At 45.5% G+C, this 17199-nt stretch overlaps 1 protein-coding gene across 3 annotated transcripts in view; it reads left to right on the top strand.

Annotated features, from left to right (window-relative positions):
* Positions 1-2402: 2402 nt before the first annotated feature.
* The window catches only part of Fan1 (FANCD2/FANCI-associated nuclease 1), a 28744-nt gene continuing 13947 nt past the window's right edge, over positions 2403-17199 (top strand). The window contains exons 1-8 of one of the 3 annotated variants that reach the window (NM_177893.4): positions 2475-2596; positions 2777-4270; positions 4872-5012; positions 7310-7511; positions 9743-9976; positions 11870-12001; positions 13291-13399; positions 14472-14591. In NM_177893.4, the coding sequence (NP_808561.2) occupies positions 3028-4270; positions 4872-5012; positions 7310-7511; positions 9743-9976; positions 11870-12001; positions 13291-13399; positions 14472-14591 (2181 nt within the window). In that variant the 5' untranslated portion in view covers positions 2475-2596; positions 2777-3027. The other 2 variants (XM_006540959.4, XM_006540958.4) reach the window with 2 other exon arrangements.

Genomic DNA, 17199 nt, shown 5'->3' with positions numbered 1-17199 from the left:
GTACAGGAACGGGCTTATTTCATCTTACAGTTTACAGTCCATCACTGAGGGACTCGGAGGCAGGAACTGAATCAAAGACCATGGAGAAACAGTTTACGGGCTTGTTCTCTCTGGCTTTCCCATCTTTCACATACAACACAGCACTATTTCCTAAGGGGTTGTACCGCCCATAGTGGGCCAGGCTTTGCCTTTGTCGGTCATTGGTCCAGGAAATGTCTCACAGACTTCCCTACAGGAGTCTTTAGAGGCATTTTCTTAACTGAGGTCTTTTTTTCCCCTCAAGTTGACAAAAAATAACCCTTATTTGCTTGATGGGAACTGTTTGAGACTTCATGGTGCTGTGGCAAACTTAATTGGAATGCCTTTCTGGGACCAGAGGTGGCGCATACCCATAATGTCGCCACTCTGAAGATGGAGGCTGGAGGATAAGAAATTCAGGATTTTCCTTAGCTCCATAGTGAGTTAGACACCAGCTTGGATCACACTAGACCCTAGAAGAACAAAAACCAAATAATAGAAAGCGTGTGGGTTTTTGTGGTTGTGAAACAGGCCTGAGCTTCCACACCCTCTCCCTGCACTGGTGCTCTCCACTTTCTCACCGTGTTTCCTGCTATGAGAAGCACCCAGAGCCTGCCGCTTTGCTCATAACCAGCTGTCTGTGTACATAGTGCTTTGACTTCTTGATTTTCTTCTCCCACTACTGTGTCTTCTTTCACAAAACAGCACCTTCATGTGTGTGGCTTACACCTTCCCCTGTAGTTTTGGTTTCTTTAAAAATCCAGTTAGGTTATATGAATATGTTTTTGTTTTAATCCCAGGTGTGGGATACGGGGCTGCTTCAGATTATATACAGCTGTGAAATATTACTGTCTTCTGTTGGGGTTAGGGGGATTTTACCAGTTGCAGATAGTTTACTTCTGGGACTCTGGAGAGGGTCTAAATGCCAGAGCCCGGAGAGAGCCTGTGGTAGCTGCTGCTCCCCATGCTCCTGCCTCTGCTGCTGTTGCATCTGCTATTGCTGAATTGCTGGTTTGCTGGACTGCTGGATACTCTGATGAAGAAGGATGGACGACCCTCAGCAACAGAAAGTAGCCTATAGAAGTCTATGCCTCCTTTCCCCTCTAATATTCTTTCCTACCTAGCGTTAGGGAGGTGGAAGGGAGAAGGGTGGAATAAGAGATGGAACTGAGGTAAAGATATGAGAACCTAATGATGTAATACAACAAATACGCCAACATTTTCCCCTTTGTCCATTACGTTTTCTTCTTTCTTCAGTCCCATTTGCTCCGGCCCAAAGATGTATTTACTGTTACATGTAAGTACACTGTAGCTGTCTGCAGACACCCCCAGAAGAGGGCGTCAGATCTCCTAACAGATGGTTGTGAGCCACCATGTGGTTGCTGGGATTTGAACTCAGGACCTTCAGAAGAGCAGTCAGTGCTCTTAACCGCTGAGCCATCTCTTCAGTCCCAGCCATTATATTTTAACACATGAGTTTGGGGGCCATTCTCTGACTATGGCCCCACTAATAGGACATTTAAAAATCTCCCCAAGTTGGTGTTTGTTTCTGAGACAGAGTCACACTATGCAGCCACAAGAAGCCTTGTAGACCAGGCTGCCCTCCATCTCAGATCCGCCTGCTCCTGCCTCCCAAGTGCTGGCATTAAAGGTGTGTATCACCACGCCCAAAAACATCCTAAATTTTATTCAAAATAGGATTTATCTTTTTCCTCTGAATAAATACTTTTGAGTAATTATCTCATCTCCCCACACTTTAAGGTGTTAGTTTTAGCAGTGATTTAACTATTACATAGTTTGTATTTTTGTGGAAATTTTAACAATTTGCTATACCAGGCTCTTGTATGTGCACATAGTTAGGAACTACATTTTAAGTCTAATCGGACTAGTTTTACCTTTAAAGTATATTAATCATGACCATTTCCTGTCATTATTGACCTGATTTATTTGGTTTTTCTATTTATTTTCTCTCTGTTCATCTAACTTTCTCTGGTCCTTCTTTCATGTCAAGTCAAACTAATCATAAAATATTTATCATGATTAGCGTATCATAGCGTTTCATTAATTTTTAGTTGTGTTAGGAATGCTGGGTGAGATGACGGCATGGCTTTAATCCCAGGACTCTGGAGGCACAGGCAGGATGATCTCTGAGTTAGAGGTGATCCTGGTCTACAGAGTGAGTCTGTAGGTCTACAGAGAAACCTTTACTCAAAAAACAAAACAAAAAGGGATTACCACCACAACGGTTAATGTTCTGCTACCTTAGTGTAAAGCTCTTGAGGTAGTAGAGTACAATCATGTCACAGTTTCCTCAGTCTACACACTCCATTTCTCTTTTGGTCCGCCTTCTGCTCGATCACTCTGTCCTCCACTAGCTGAGCCTTGGAGCGAAGACGCGGGGATCGGCTGGGGATGCCTGTAGCGCCTTGCTCTGGCTGGTCCGGGCTGCGCAGAGCGACTGCCCGCCTTGTGGCCCTTTGAGAGCGACTCAGCCTGTTCCGCTGCAGTGAGTTCAGGGGAGTCTGAGCGAGTCAGCGTCCTCTTTTTAAGACAAACGGTTCTTAGAAAGGCCCTGAAAGTAAGTGCAGCTTGGTCCTTCCGAAGCGAGGGACACAGAGCATGCGCGGAGCTGCAGGTCCGCTCCGATCTGTATCCACTTCAGGGTTCTCGTTCCAGAAGTTGCCATTCTACGTTTCAGTTGTCGGCCGACCCCGTAAATGTATAAAAATATTTTTAACTCATGTATTTTATTTTGTAGGAAGAAGTTGAACGAATAACGACATCAAATGCTATTTCACTTTGTATTAGTTCACGGCGAGAGTAAAAGTAACCCTTTAGGGTCCTTCACCTGGGGTGGCCGCTGTATTAACTGATGAGGAGGTAGCAGGGACCCTTTTTTTTTGTTGTTGTTTTTACTAATTCAAGCCAAGTGAATGAAAGTAAAACATTTCGGTCCTTACCTGAGATGACCTGATTTTCTTCTTGGGTCGCCCACTTTCTCTAATAGTCATGCCGTCACAAAGGAAATCACCTGATCAAAAAAGACCCCGTAGAAGCTTATCTACCAGCAAAACTGCAAAAAGCCAGTGTCATTCGATTACTTCGTATTTTAACAGTGCACCACCTGCTAAACTTGCATGTTCAACTTGTCATAAAATGGTGCCCAGGTATGACCTCATTCGGCACCTTGATGAGTCTTGTGCTAACAACGGTGTTGGTGATGACGTTCAAGTAGAGCCTGCTCAGGCTGGATTAATGAGTCCAACTGTGCCTACATCAGATTTACCCAGTGGTCCTTTAGAGAATGTGACACCTCAGAAATTATCACCACCAAAGAGAAGTTTAATTTCTGTCCAATGTGGTTCAAAACTGGGCATACAACAGCAGACCAGTCCCTACTTTAAAGATGCCTTAGTGTCCAAAGATCAAAATGAGCTTCCAAATCAGAGTGTAGAAATTATGCCTTTGGGAAGTCTGACATCGAAATTGTCCAGACGATACTTAAACGCTAAAAAATCACTCGCTAAGAATGAGGGACTAGCCAGTCAGTGCCCACAGACTTCTCCGTCCACACCTGGCACCAGCCTGACTGATAACTGTCCAGAGATGGAAGACAAAGATGAGGTTTTGAACAGTTCCCAAAAGGAAAACATTTATTCATGTGCACCTCTAAAAGAAGAGAATGCTTCAGAACAGAAGGTAAAGAACAATAAAATAACGGGAGATGAAAGCCAGAAAGCTTCCTGCGGGGAGCCAGCCCTCACCCCTGCATCTGCAGAGCATGCTTCCATATTACTGTCCTCAGATTCAACTCTCGTCAGTAACACGAAATCCTCTCCGGGAGACACTCTTGTAAAGCAAGAAAGTGCCAGAAGGGCAGATGTAGGGCTTGCTGAGCCGCTCGAGGTGCGCAGTCACAAAGAAGTACAAATGACTTTCGATGCTGCGGCCAAAACGCTGGTGTCTGGGGAGGCAGAATCAAATGGTCCTACCGATGTTGACATGTCTGACATGACTACGTGGAGTAACAACCAAGAGCTTGTCAGGGAAGCTGGCAGTGTCTTACACTGCCCTCTGGAGCAGGGGTCCAGCTGCGGTGGCCCCAGTGAGACAGCTCAACTGGCACTGAGTCACCCGTACTACCTGCGGAGCTTCCTGGTGGTGCTGCAGGCCCTCCTTGGGAACGAAGAGGACATGAAGCTCTTCGATGAGCAGGAGAAGGCGATTATCACCAGGTTTTACCAGTTGTCAGGTACCTTCGGCCTGTTGGCTTTCAGAGCTTCCTCGTCTGGTTTGTGTGCCATGGGAGGGCCAGTAAGTAGTCTGATGACCACCACGAGGAGTCACTGTGGGAGTACTGCGGGCTGGCTCTCTGTGTCAAGGAGAGGCCCATTTAAAACCAGTTCTTGTGCCTGGTGATATCTGCTGTGCAAACAGTACTTCAGTTACTATGGCAGTAGCTTTCTTTGACCTACCTTTCTTTCTTTCTTTCTTTCTTTCTTTCTTTCTTTCTTTCTTTCCCTTTCTTTCCCTTTCTTTTCTTTTCTTTTCTTTTCTTTTCTTTTGTTCTTTCGTTCTTTTGTTCTGACAGGGTTTCTCTGTGTAGCCCTGCCTGTCCTAGAACTCACTCTGTAGACCAGGCTGGCCTCCTGACCTCAAACTCAGAGATCCCTCTGCCTCCCAAGTGCTGGGTTTAAAGACATGGGCTACCGGCTGGCTAGTGTGTATATGTGTATATTTCTAATAATATATATTTGCCTCATATCTAGAAGTAAATGGAATCTGTATGTTTTTTTAGAAGAAAGTTAATAAATTTTTTTGCTGTTTTTTTTTTTTTCTTGCCTTTGTTGCAGCTAGTGGTCAAAAGTTGTATGTGAGGCTCTTTCAACGTAAATTAACCTGGATTAAAATGAGTAAACTGGAGTATGAAGAGATTGCCTCCGACTTAACCCCTGTGGTTGAAGAATTGAAGGACTCAGGCTTTCTACAGACAGGTACGGTTAGAAGGAGGACCTGAAAAGGAAATGGGATTTAAGGAATGGCTTTCATGCCGAATGATGGTGCACGCCTTTAATCCCAGCACTTGAAAGGCAGAGGCTGCTGGATCTCTGAATTCAAGGCCAGCCTGGTTTATAGAGTAAGTTTCAGGACAGCCAGGGCTACACAGAGGAACCCTCTCTTGAAAAAAACAAAAACAAAAACAAACAAAAAACAAACAAACCAAAACACCAAGATTCACTTTCAGTGGACTTATGGGAATGTTGGTGTGGTATCCTGATTAGTATCTGCTAAATAGCAACTACTTTTTAAAAAAAAAAGATCTAAGTGCTGTTAACTTAGGACAGTGGGTTATCATGTGATTTAAGGCTCTCGGGTGCTTGGGTGATAGCTGAAAGGGCCATGAAGGGTGGACTGCCATTGCTTTCCTGGTGTAAGTTCAGTCACGTGGAGATGGGATGGGCCTCAGAAGAGGCCATTCCTCTTGAGCCCCCACCTTCCAGCGAGCGCTTGATTGAATCTTACTCAAACTCCTCATCTCTGACAAAATAAAGCCAGCTGGGATGAAACCAGTGTTCCTCTAGCAAACATCTGTCCCCACCCTGTGCACACATGCCACCTCTGCATGCGGATTGTCCTTAGCATTTCATTAGAGTTTAGTCAGAGCTGTGTGAACCCTAGCGAATCCGCCTTCTCTTGTGATACCGTGGGTTATCCTGTACTGTATGGGATGCAAATGGGCATAGGGAGAAGGAGGGGTGGGCACCCAAGGTCAAGTGGTAGATACTTTTGACAAAATAAACAAATCATAGCAGGTGGCTTCAGTGGGGAGAGTTTATAGTGGGAACAGAAGGTAAAGACGTTGGGGTGATTGCCAGGGTGGGGTTGGATGGGATACAGGTGGAACATGCTGGGTAAGCATGGGGAGGTGTGGCAGCTGCTCAGCTTGAGTGGCCCGCAGTACTTTTCATTCCCCGGTGGAAGCTGATCTTGCTTTCTCCTGACTTGGAAGATGTAGTGCATATAGATTAACATGTTGACAGATGGCACTCCCTTTGACTGCTGCTGGGGACTTACCTCTAAGCCTGAACAAAGCCAGAGCCCCGATGGTTCACTATGGACCCTTCATGGCTGTCCCTCTGCCTCTTGCAGCCACAGTTCAGTCCTCAGTGGTCTCCATGGTGGATGCGTTCTTGGTGCAGAACCTTGGACTTAATTTCTTTTCTGCATAGGACAGTGCCCACTGTTTAACCACATTACATTTGATTCTATCCTTAGAAGACATCTGCGTGACTGTTGTATGTAAAGCAACCACCCTCCTTGTCAGGCTTTGTTGGCCTCGAACAATTTTGGTTTTCCTTTAAAAAAGAAAAAAAAAAAAGAGAAAGAAAGAAAGAAAAAGCTTTATTTTTACTTTTGTGTCGCTGAGTTTGTCATGTGACTATGTGCTTGACAGCAGGCCAGAGGTGTGGGGTCACTGGCAGCTGGCATTAGATTCCTGTGCTACTGGGAACCGATTCCGGGTCCTCTGGGAGAACAGCAAGTGCTCTTAACTGCCGAGCTGTCTCTCCAGTGCCTAGCTCTGCTTTTCTTTACCACCTTTTACTGCCTGGCATGAGTAATTATTGTGGTAGGAGATGAGCTCCCTTTGGTCAAAGACCTGGCTCACCATGGTGACACATGGCTGGGTCTGCTTTAGCCCAGTGCACCCCCCTGGTGTGGTATCTGGGGTGTGCACCATAGCAGGATGCTGGAGGACTGAGCCCTTGTAAGGCTTCCCAGTCTGCATCATATGGTAGGCGGAGGGCGCAGTGGAGGAGAGCTGAGGACCACTTCACTCTGTTCGGAGAGGCCCCTCACATGGCTACAGATGAGGAAGATGGAAGGTGTAGCCCAGTAAACTTTGTTCATAGTTTGTTGTCTGAAGTAGGGTTGGTTGGTTGGTTTTTATGGAGACATGGTTTCTTTGCATAGCCCTCACTGTCCTGGAACTGACTCTAAATGAGACTGGTCTCCAGCCCAGATCCACCTGCCTCTTCCTCCTGAGTGCTGGGATTCAAGGCCTTGTACCACCACCACTGTGCTGTTGACTGTAGTCTTTAATGGAAAGAGTTTGATGAATACTTGACAAACTCCACTTTGTTTTGGAAAGCTTACTACAATTTCTAGAGGAAAAATTTCGTTTCATTTGCATCTAGCTAATTCTCTTCCCACCCCAGGTAAATAATGCTAGATGACAGGAAATTCTAGGGAACTATTTTGAACTTACTTTTGGTTGTCTTAACTGTTGCAGAATCTGAGTTGCAAGAACTCTCTGATGTACTTGAACTCCTTTCTGCTCCTGAGCTGAAAGCCCTGGCCAAAACCTTCCACTTGGTGAGTCCCGGTGGGCAGAAGCAGCAGCTGGTAGACGCCTTTCACAAACTGGCCAAACAGCGCTCAGTCTGCACGTGGGGCAAGACTCAGCCTGGAATCCGAGCAGTGATTTTAAAAAGGTCTGTGGTCATCGTGTCAGTGAAAACATTTGCTGTATCCGTAAACACGCTAACTGGATAGTCTAGACTCTGTAACTTTTCAGACTGTGCCTGATTGTGGCAGTTGTATTGGGATTGACAGTGGAAAGCCTTCACTGTCCTTTCCTCAGGGCTTTATTGGTGCTTTCTCCAAAATTCTCGTGTAAGGCTATGCTAATTTCTGGAAGTAAGAAAGTCAGTATGCTGTTGGGGTCCATGAGTTGCCCCATAAACCACACAAACACTGCTCTCAGCCAGACAGGGATCGTTTATTGAGCGGACACCCTAATACTGATCAGATTAGGGACATAGCTCAGAATTATCTGAAGCTACGATGATGAACATTTTTCTCTGTCAGCTTATAAAAGAAAAAATGTAAAAAACCCACAGAAACTGCAGTGAGCTCATATGCAGGTGCAGGAAGTGTTGCCTAGTGGTTGGCTCTGATTCAAGCCATTTTAGACATAACAGTTCATATTGACTTTTAATTTGATGGGTAAAAGCTACATAAAGCTTTGTGGAATTTCTTAAGATTAACAAATCTCGGAGGGCCGGAGAGATGGCTCAGCTGTTAAGAGCACTATCTGCTTGCTCTTCCTGAGGTCCTTAGTTCAATTCCCAGCAACCCCATGGTGGTTCACAACCATCTGTAATGGGATCTGATGCTCTCTTCTGGTGTGTCTGGAGACAGCTACGGTGTACTCATATAAATGAAATGAATATTAAAAAAAAAAGAATTGTTTGAAGATTAACAAATCTCAAAACATAATAGGACATGTGATCAGCATGACCTTGCTCTGAATTAAGTTTTTTTTCTGTATCAGTGACTGGCAAGCATGTTACAGCAACAATGTGAAATAGCTGGCAGACATGGAACAAAATGGCTCCTGGGGAGGAGGCGGGTAGACTACAATATGGGCAGTAAAGAAAGAACCTTTGGTATAAATGATCATGATGTATTATCTAAGATGTGCCATAGGAGAGGATGTTCCAATAGCTGTAATGCCTGCTCTTACAGACTTTAGGGCAAACTGTCAGTCATACCTTTAATTTAGTAAACTTTTTATTGGAATGTTATGAGCCAGACTTAATATGCATCATTTTTAAAAAAGTTTTACCTAGAACTCTGGCGGTTTCGTTAATCTTTAAAAAGCACTTGAGCTGTTACTTTTGGAAAGGCCATAAAAACCTGTGGAGTTCTTTTACCGTGAAATCTATAAAATCCAAGTGTATCTACATTAACATGGGGCCCATTATTCCAAAGCAGTGGAGGATAAAATGAGATACTTGTATATTTCATATGTTATAAATGACTCCCTTTGAATAAATCATGTATGTAAGAAGTTGATTTCAGATGTATAAAGTCTTAGGGTGGGTTACAGCCCAGTGGTCAGCACTTGCCTAGTGTGTGCAAGACCCCAGCCAGGTCCAATCCCTAGTACCAGGAAACAAAACGTGGATTGACCTAGAGAAGAATTAAATCCTTATTAGTTAAAGAGCTTGTCTCCAAGAACCTGACTTGATTCCTAGTACCCTCATGGTAGAAGGAGAGAACCAGCTTTGACAGGTGTTCTCTGACCTTTACACATACGGGGCATGGGTGTGTCCGCACAGGTATGTGCACATACACACAAATAGAGAAATACACGTACTTTTGTTTTTAAAGAAGGCCTATTGTAGAGGTTGCTGGAGAGCTTGGGGTCTTAGAATTCTCTGAGTAGAGTTTGGTATTACAGTAATGGACACCATGAGAAGGTAAGTGAATGCCCCAAAGGAAGGGGTCTGTGTTGTTTGTGGTGCCGAGGGCCAGTCCCAGGGGTTCCTAGTCTTTAGATGACCATTCAAGTCAATAAATGAGAATTGCTAATATCAGAGGCAATATGTTCACCTATGAGTTTTCCCTGGTGTTTTTAGTGTTCATGTCCATGGTAAACTCTACATAACATGTGGCTGGGGGAGAAAGCATCATTACTGAGTAAAACTATGCATGAAACCACTGGAGGTAAAGAATTATTTATTTTCCATGTCCCTAAGTACGTCTCTGAGCTCTAAGACTAAGTAACATTCCATTGTCACAAGCAGGGGATGCTAAATGCTGCGTGTTTCCAACAATGACTGACATTTCTCTTCATTTTAACTGAGGATAATTTGTAAAATCTCATATCCAAATGCTTCAAAGCTAGAGAGGTAACTCTGTGTTGTACATATTTTAGAGCCAAAGACTTGGCTGGCCGGTCGCTTCGAGTCTGTAAAGGCCCTAGGGCTGTGTTTGCCCGAATCTTGCTTCTGTTCTCATTGACTGATTCCATGGAAGACGAAGAAGCTGCTTGTGGGGGTCAAGGTCAGCTGTCTACTGTGCTATTGGTCAATCTGGGCCGAATGGAGTTTCCTCAGTACACCATCTGCCGGAAGACCCAGATCTTCAGGGACAGAGAGGACCTCATCAGGTGGGGCCGTGCTAAGTCTCTGTGATACCCGTGCTAAGTCTCTGTGATACCCGTGCTAAGTCTCTCTGATACCCGTGCTAAGTCTCTCTGATACCCGTGCTAAGTCTCTCTGATACCCGTGCTAAGTCTCTCTGATACCCGTGCTAAGTCTCTCTGATACCTGTGCTCATTTTAACACTTAAGAAACGGTCTTACTATTGTCTCCTGCCTGCCAGTGTGGAAATGTGGAGTGCATGCCACAGGCATCTTTACGTCTGTGGGTTTATCATCCTTTTTCTTCCTCGCATGCACGTCTGCACCTACCTGGAGAATGCTCACGTGCACTTAGCCGATGGCCGCCAGTCAGTGAGTTCTGAGTTAAAGCCACAAAAGATTTTCATTAGGTGATGTTCCTGAGTAGCTGTGGCAGGAAACACTTCTGTAGCACAGATGTTTGACAGCCCTGCCTTGTGCATTGGTTGCTGGGACAAATAAGGCACAAGAGTGTGGTTTTTCCAGTCACGGCACTCAGCCCTGGCTGCTGAGAGCTTGTGTGTACACAGTGAGTTGGAACGTGTGAGTCTACACAGCACTTCATGGGTTTTATGAATGTTGGCTTGATTAGCAAAAAGAGCTTTGATTGAAAAAATGGTGGAGGTCATAAAGCAAGAGAGAAATATCTGTTTGTTTGTTTGTTTTGAGATAGGAATTTTCTTGTCTAGGACTCTAGGCTGGCTCAGCAATCACAACCCTTTTGCCCTCTGCTCCTAACACTCCTGACCGTTGTGTATGTGGGTGTGCACCACTATGTTGGTGTATTTCCTTAAAAAGAAAAAAAAAAAAGAAAAGGCAATTTTTATAAGAAAAATGAATTTCCTGACATCACTTTGGTCATTGATGTAAGATTTGTAACTCATTTAATCAATACTGATCCAGACCTTTGCATGCAGTGCTGGGATTGACCCAGGGCTTTGTGTGTGGCAGGCACATGCTCTGTCTATCACTGGGCTACAGCCCCTACCCATGCTTTTCTGTTTTCTTACTGACCTTGGAGTCTAGTAGACTATCCTAAATAGTTGGGTCTGTGGGTTTGTGAGCAAATGTGACTTCTGGTTGCCAGGTGCTTTCTTGTTAATATTAGTGTTTGTATTCCTGGTATTGCATGCTGTTCTTCTCCAAAATACAGTGACTATGCTCTCAGTGTCTCAGATCCTGTTAGTCACGTGTCTTTGGTTTTCATATCTAACGAAGTAATGAAACCTCATATTTCTCCACTAAATAGTTAATGAAATTTCATCATTGCCTTCTCCCTGAAGCGTTCCCGATTTGGAAATACCCTGCAGTTCTGTGGGCTTGGGCAGTATCTCTATGGCACCTCTGATTACGTTGCTTACTGTGTCAAACTGCCGTCTCGCTACAATGCTGAATTCAGTTCCACATTCGCTTGGTGGCTCTCAGCTTGTTGGATAGATGAATGCCAGGACCCAGGAACTCTGATTCAATCAGTATGGCATTTATGTAATGGGGCAAACTTTGTAAGCTTACAGTGTAGATGCTTCTGCCTTTCTTGTAGAGCAGAGGGGAGACCTATATTATGTTATTGCTAGGATGCAGCTTACATATACTCACTTAGTGCATTTCGTTTTGTTTTGTTTAATTTTTGAGGCAGGATCTTATTGGGTAGCTTTAGCTGGCCTGGAAATCACGTTGTAGGACTAGAACCCAGGGATCCACCTGCTTCTTTCTGCTTCTGCTTCCCAGTGCGGGGATTGGAGGCGAGCACCGCCGTGCCCCCCATGTCCCCTGAGTTTTCACAAACATGCTTTTCTCCTCTTGGGTAAGCCCAGTGGCCAGGAGGTTGCAGTTGTCCTGTAAGTGTTCCTCCACTTAAGACCTGCATGGCATTCTCCTTAGATACGCAGCAGCCGCACACATGCTGAGTGACATCTCAGCTGCCATGGCCAGTGGGAACTGGGAGGACGCTAAGGAGCTTGCTCGGAGTGCAAAAAGGGACTGGGAACAACTGAAAAGCCACCCTTCCCTGAGGTGAGTGTTTGGGTGGGTTTTTGTTGTTGTTTGTTGTTTGTTTGCTTTCCTGTGATGATGGTGGGACCCATAGCTTGAGCTCAGAGCTCAGAGAAAGTTGGAGGGGTAGAAGAAGGTAATGGGGGTGGAGGGAGGCTATGAGAAAGGAAGATACATTGTATAACATATATGAAATAGTCAATAACTTAACAACATTAAAGGCAAACCCAGAGACCAAGGGGAAGGGTTGAGGAAGGCACAGTGCCAGCTTCTGGCCATCCTTGTACACGTGTGTCTGCACACACCTGAACAGTGCCAGCTTCTGGCCATCCTTGCACACGTGTGTCTGCACACACCTGAACAGTGTCAGCTTCTGGCCATCCTTGTACACGTGTGTCTGCACACACCTGAACACAAACGTACACAGCCTCCCTCCACTGGCTAGTTGTATGTCAGCTTAACACAAGCTGTGGTCATCTGAGAAGAGGGAATCTCAATTGAGAAAATGCCTTCATGAGATCAGGCTCTTGGCAAGCTTGTAGGACATTTTCTTAATTAGTGATGATGGGTGAGGGCCCAGCCCATTGTGGGTGGGGCCATTCCTGGACTGGTAGTTCTGGGAACTTTAAGAAAGCAGGCTGAGCAAGCCAGTAAGTAGCACCCCTCCCTGGTCCCTGCATCAGCTCCTGCCTCCAGGTGCCTGCCCTGCTTGAGTTCCTGTCCTGACTTCCTTCAGTGATGAACAATGATGTGGAAGTGTAAACCAAACAAAAGCTTTCCTCCCTAAATTGCTTTTCATCACAGCAACAATAACCCCAACTGAGACACTGCCCCAAAACAGAAGTGAAAAATGTCTAACGTTCACCTTGGATACAGAGTTGGCATGTATTAGAGCCTCATGCAGTTTCTGTGTGTTTATATGTCAGTTACAAAATGAACTTAGTTTCAAGTAGTCGTGGCAACATATACAGAAGGGTCAATAGTAGAGTGTATTTTTAAATGATGTTTGAAGAAGGTAAAGTCACCGTTTGCTGCAGGCTTTAGGAAATGTGAAGACTTGTCCAGGTTTGTGGATGAGGTTTAAATGCTGACCTCCATTTTAAATCTTGTTATGTCTTCTCTTCTCACCTCTCCTAGCATCCTGAGACAGGGGCTTGGCTGTGATGATCTAATTTTATAGTCCAGAAAATGGAACACACAACTCAAAGTATTGAAATATATCATCTCAAAGATAGAAATCCCACATTTTGTCACTTTTTACAGTTTGTATGAGCCCAGTTACTAACCCCTGGCATGCCTTGTCCTTTCAGGTACCACGAGGCCTTGCCGCCCTTCCTGCGCTGCTTTACCGTCGGGTGGATCTACACAAGGATTTCCTCTCGGGCTGTTGAAGTCCTAGAGAGGCTTCACATGTACGAGGTTAGAGCACCCTCCTCCACCCTTCACTGGGAAGGCTCGCTGGCCATGCACAGAGCCTGGGAGGAGCCCATTCAGCTTACCTGGGTCTCGGAGCTTGGTGGGAGACTCAGTTACCCTAGATCTTGTGGGTAAAAAGCTCGTACCCCCTTGTCATCTGTGGGGTATTGTCTAGAGATGTAGCTGCAAATAATAATTTGGTGACATCCTTAGCTTAAGACATCCCAGAGTTCCCTTTTACTGTGTCTGGTATTTCTGTATTAGTATATGCTTTTTACAACGGGAAAATGGCAAGCTGGGTCTTTGACTTAGCTCCCCTGAATCCCAGGACGATCCATGGACAAGATGCCGCATCTGTCATTCGGAAGCTCTTAAAGCTCCCCCATTTCACAAGGAACGTATTAGAGTTGACAAGATTTAAAGGTAAAGCAAAGTTGGAAATTAAATTAATTCAAGGTGTTTCCCTTATCTTAAGAAAGATTCCCTTTGACATTGTTAGGTGGCTTTGTTGGGTACACAGCTGGGGCAGGGTGAAGGTCAGGGGCACCTGGTTTGCTGTTTTTACTCTGGGAAGACAGGAGCATTCTCCTGGCAAGTTATGCTTCATCAGTTGTGTTGAAGTTTCTGACTCACAGCCAGATCCCAGACTGAAGGACTCCTCTCCCTTCCTCTGTCCCTTTCCATCTGTCCTTCCTGACAGACAGCGTGCCTCAAATCTCAGAGGGTCTAGAGCCTGCTGGCTTCCCAGAGTGTCAGGGTATGGCAGCACCAGCCAGTGCTTAGCTCCCTGTACATAGCCAGGACCCTGGGTGGCTGGGCTGCCAGAGGTGACGTGGAGAAGACCAGCACCTGCCCACAGACTCTGAGGGCTCAGCATCACTAGGCAGAGACCTGGGGTCAAGTACAGGTGCTCAGGCAGCTATGGTCATACAGGAGAACATCTCAAACTGCTGCCTGTCAGGGCTGGTCCTTGGCCTTCACTGCAGATGGACCTCAGCAACCCTGTTGGCGTCTGACTGTGATTAGAACCCATGTTCCCAGCATCTAACCACCTTTCTTTTCATTGTTGCCATAGGAAGCTGTCAAGGAACTTGAAAACCTCTTGTCTCAGAAAATCTATTGTCCTGACAGCAGAGGCCGCTGGTGGGATCGCCTGGCTCTTAACCTGCACCAGCACCTGAAGCGTCTGGAAGAGGTACTGGCAGCATACCCCGCTGCTTATTTGGTTCTTAATGGCAAACTCTAAGTGCTTCAGCACCGGGGATGGAACTCAAGGCATAGTTAAACAAACACTTGGCCACTGAGCTACCAAAGCCTACGAAAGCACCTTCCTTTAATTAGCTTATTTGTTTGTTGGAGGGGTACAGTTTCACTGTGTAACTCTGTCTGTCTGTCTGTCAGAACAGAGTTTCACTGTGTAGCTCTGGCTGTCCTAGAACTCACCATGTATAGCAGGCTGGCTTCAAGTACCCAGAGATCCACCTGCTTCTGCTTCTCCGTTGCTGATGTAAAAGGCGTGCACCGTACTGGCCATTTATTTTACTTTAATTAAAATGTAATTGCACCACTTCCCCCTTTCCTTCTCCTTTCCCATTAATTTCTGTGTTAGTGCTATCACCAAAAAAGTAATTTATGGTCCTGAGAAAAAATAGTAAAATGTATGGTTTTTATTAATAGTGATGTATTTCTCTATAACACATGGAAAAATTACTCCAGATAAAAACAAAAGCCTTTAAATATTTAGTTTTTATAAAAAACTTTAGAAACCACTAATATAACAAATGTGATAGTCAAATCAAAACTTAATAAATGAAATTTCCAAATATAATTAGAAGATATTTTTCCTTTGGCTAACATTCTTTGATTTCTTCCAACCTCATCCCCTACCCCAGGAAAGCAGGGGTAATTCTAACACTAGCATTAAATGAAGGCAGGAGATGTCTGTCTGCTCTGAGTGGAAGAGGAAAGGGGTTGATAGTGGGCTCCAGGAAATGCAATCAAGGAGAGAGAGGACCGGTGTGTCTCAGCTGTCTGCAGGTTCATAGTGGTTCTCTTCTGTCTCTGTCCTCTCTCTCTCTCTGTGTCTCTGTCTGTCTCTGTGTCTCAGCCACAGTCTGGGCTGGAGATGGTGGCTTAATAGACTTGTTGCTCAGTGCTTCTTGTTACAAAGGCTGATGGGAGTCAGTCTCTCCCTTTTCTCACTGCAGGTGCTTGAAGAGTATCCTCTGTGCTTCTGCAGGGCATTTTGCCCCATCTCTGAACAGGCCACCTTCTCTGGCAGGCCCCAGGGAACTTGGGGACTTGAAATAGACAGATCCTGTCACTCCTGTGGCTGGGCAGGGTGGGGCCTTTGAGGCCACTGCCTCTGAGCCAGGCTGGTAACAGTGACTCTTTGTGTGGCGGCCTGTGGGTTCCCTCCCCGACTGTCTCCATTCCAGCCCCGTGTTTGAACTGAATGGAAGGGACTGTGTCTCAGGGAGGATTTGTTTTTCCAGTGGTACATTTAGTGAATCTGGGGGAAAGAGGGCTGGAAAAAATTGCCCATGGAATGTGGAGGTATGCCGTAGGATTTTTTTCACAGCTTTCTACTAAACCAGCACCTTGTTGCCTCTGGTGCCCATGAAAAGCCAACGGAAACTGATCTCTGTCCTGGAGGTGGGAATGGGGCCTCTTCCTCCTGCTGCACGCTAAGGCTTGCATAGCAGGGCGGGGCTGACCAGCACCCAGCCTGGGAAGGCGAGCACGTGTGTCTGTTGTGCTACCTCTCGGCTCTCACTGTACTCATGGCCGAGGATGTTACTCATCCCTCCTTGTTCACAGTTCTGCAGACCTTTGCCGCAGTCATAGGGCCAGACAGGCCGCTGAGCTCATTGTTCATGGATGCTAAGAAAGTTCTAGTTCCTTTTAACCCTTTCCCAGTGCATTAGTACCATCCACACAGCTCCTGTTACCCTGTGCCCACATCCTCTGTCTTCTGTGTCTTCTGTCTGTCTGCAGGGCACACGTGCAGGGACACACCCCTCCCCACGCCAGGTCCCCTCTCCAGGACCAGCATACGCGGCAGGGTCCTGCTCGCCCGTCTCGGTTCCTTTACACCCATCATTAGTTCCCCAGGCTTGAGCTTCCGTTTGTTCCTCGGGCTTTGGTTTCGTTTTGTTTTTAAGTTTTTCTTTAAAGTTTTAAAGTATATTTAGAATGTGTATGCATGTGCGTGTGCACATGGGCAGGTCAGAGGTGAACTTGTGGGGAGTCATTTCTCTCCTCCCACCATATGGGTCCCAGGACTAAATTTGAGTTTTCAGGCTTGGCTGCAGTGGGTTTACCTACTGCGCCATCCTGCCCGTCTCTCATTTTTCTATTAGGATAAAATGTGTGCAAAGTTTGCCCTTTACGCCACTTTAGATATGATTCTGTGGTGTGTGTTATACTTACATTGTTGTACCTGTTTAGTTATTAGTGCAAACGAAAAGACTGAGGTCTTTGCCCATTTCTACCCTCCCCCTCGGGTTCCATAGGCTTCCTGCTTCCTCGCTGTTTTGGGAGTAGAGTTAAACTTAGCCTTTCTGCCTCTTTAACTCTGTGTGTGTGTGTGTATCTCTGTGTTTTTTTCTGTATATGGCCATATCTGTATGTCTGTTTTTATGTGTGTAGGTATCTGTGTGTTTATTTGTGTGTGTGTGTGTGTATCTTTGTGTATTTCTGTGTGTGTTTCTGTATTTGTGTGTGTATCTGTATGTGTATTTGTGTGAATATCTGTGTGTATCTGTATCTGTGTGTGGACATTTGTGTGTGTTTGTGTGTGT

Source organism: Mus musculus, chromosome 7 (assembly GCF_000001635.26).
Source record: "Mus musculus strain C57BL/6J chromosome 7, GRCm38.p6 C57BL/6J".
Taxonomy (NCBI): Eukaryota; Metazoa; Chordata; class Mammalia; order Rodentia; family Muridae; genus Mus; species Mus musculus.
This window is presented reverse-complemented; position numbering and strand designations above follow the sequence as displayed.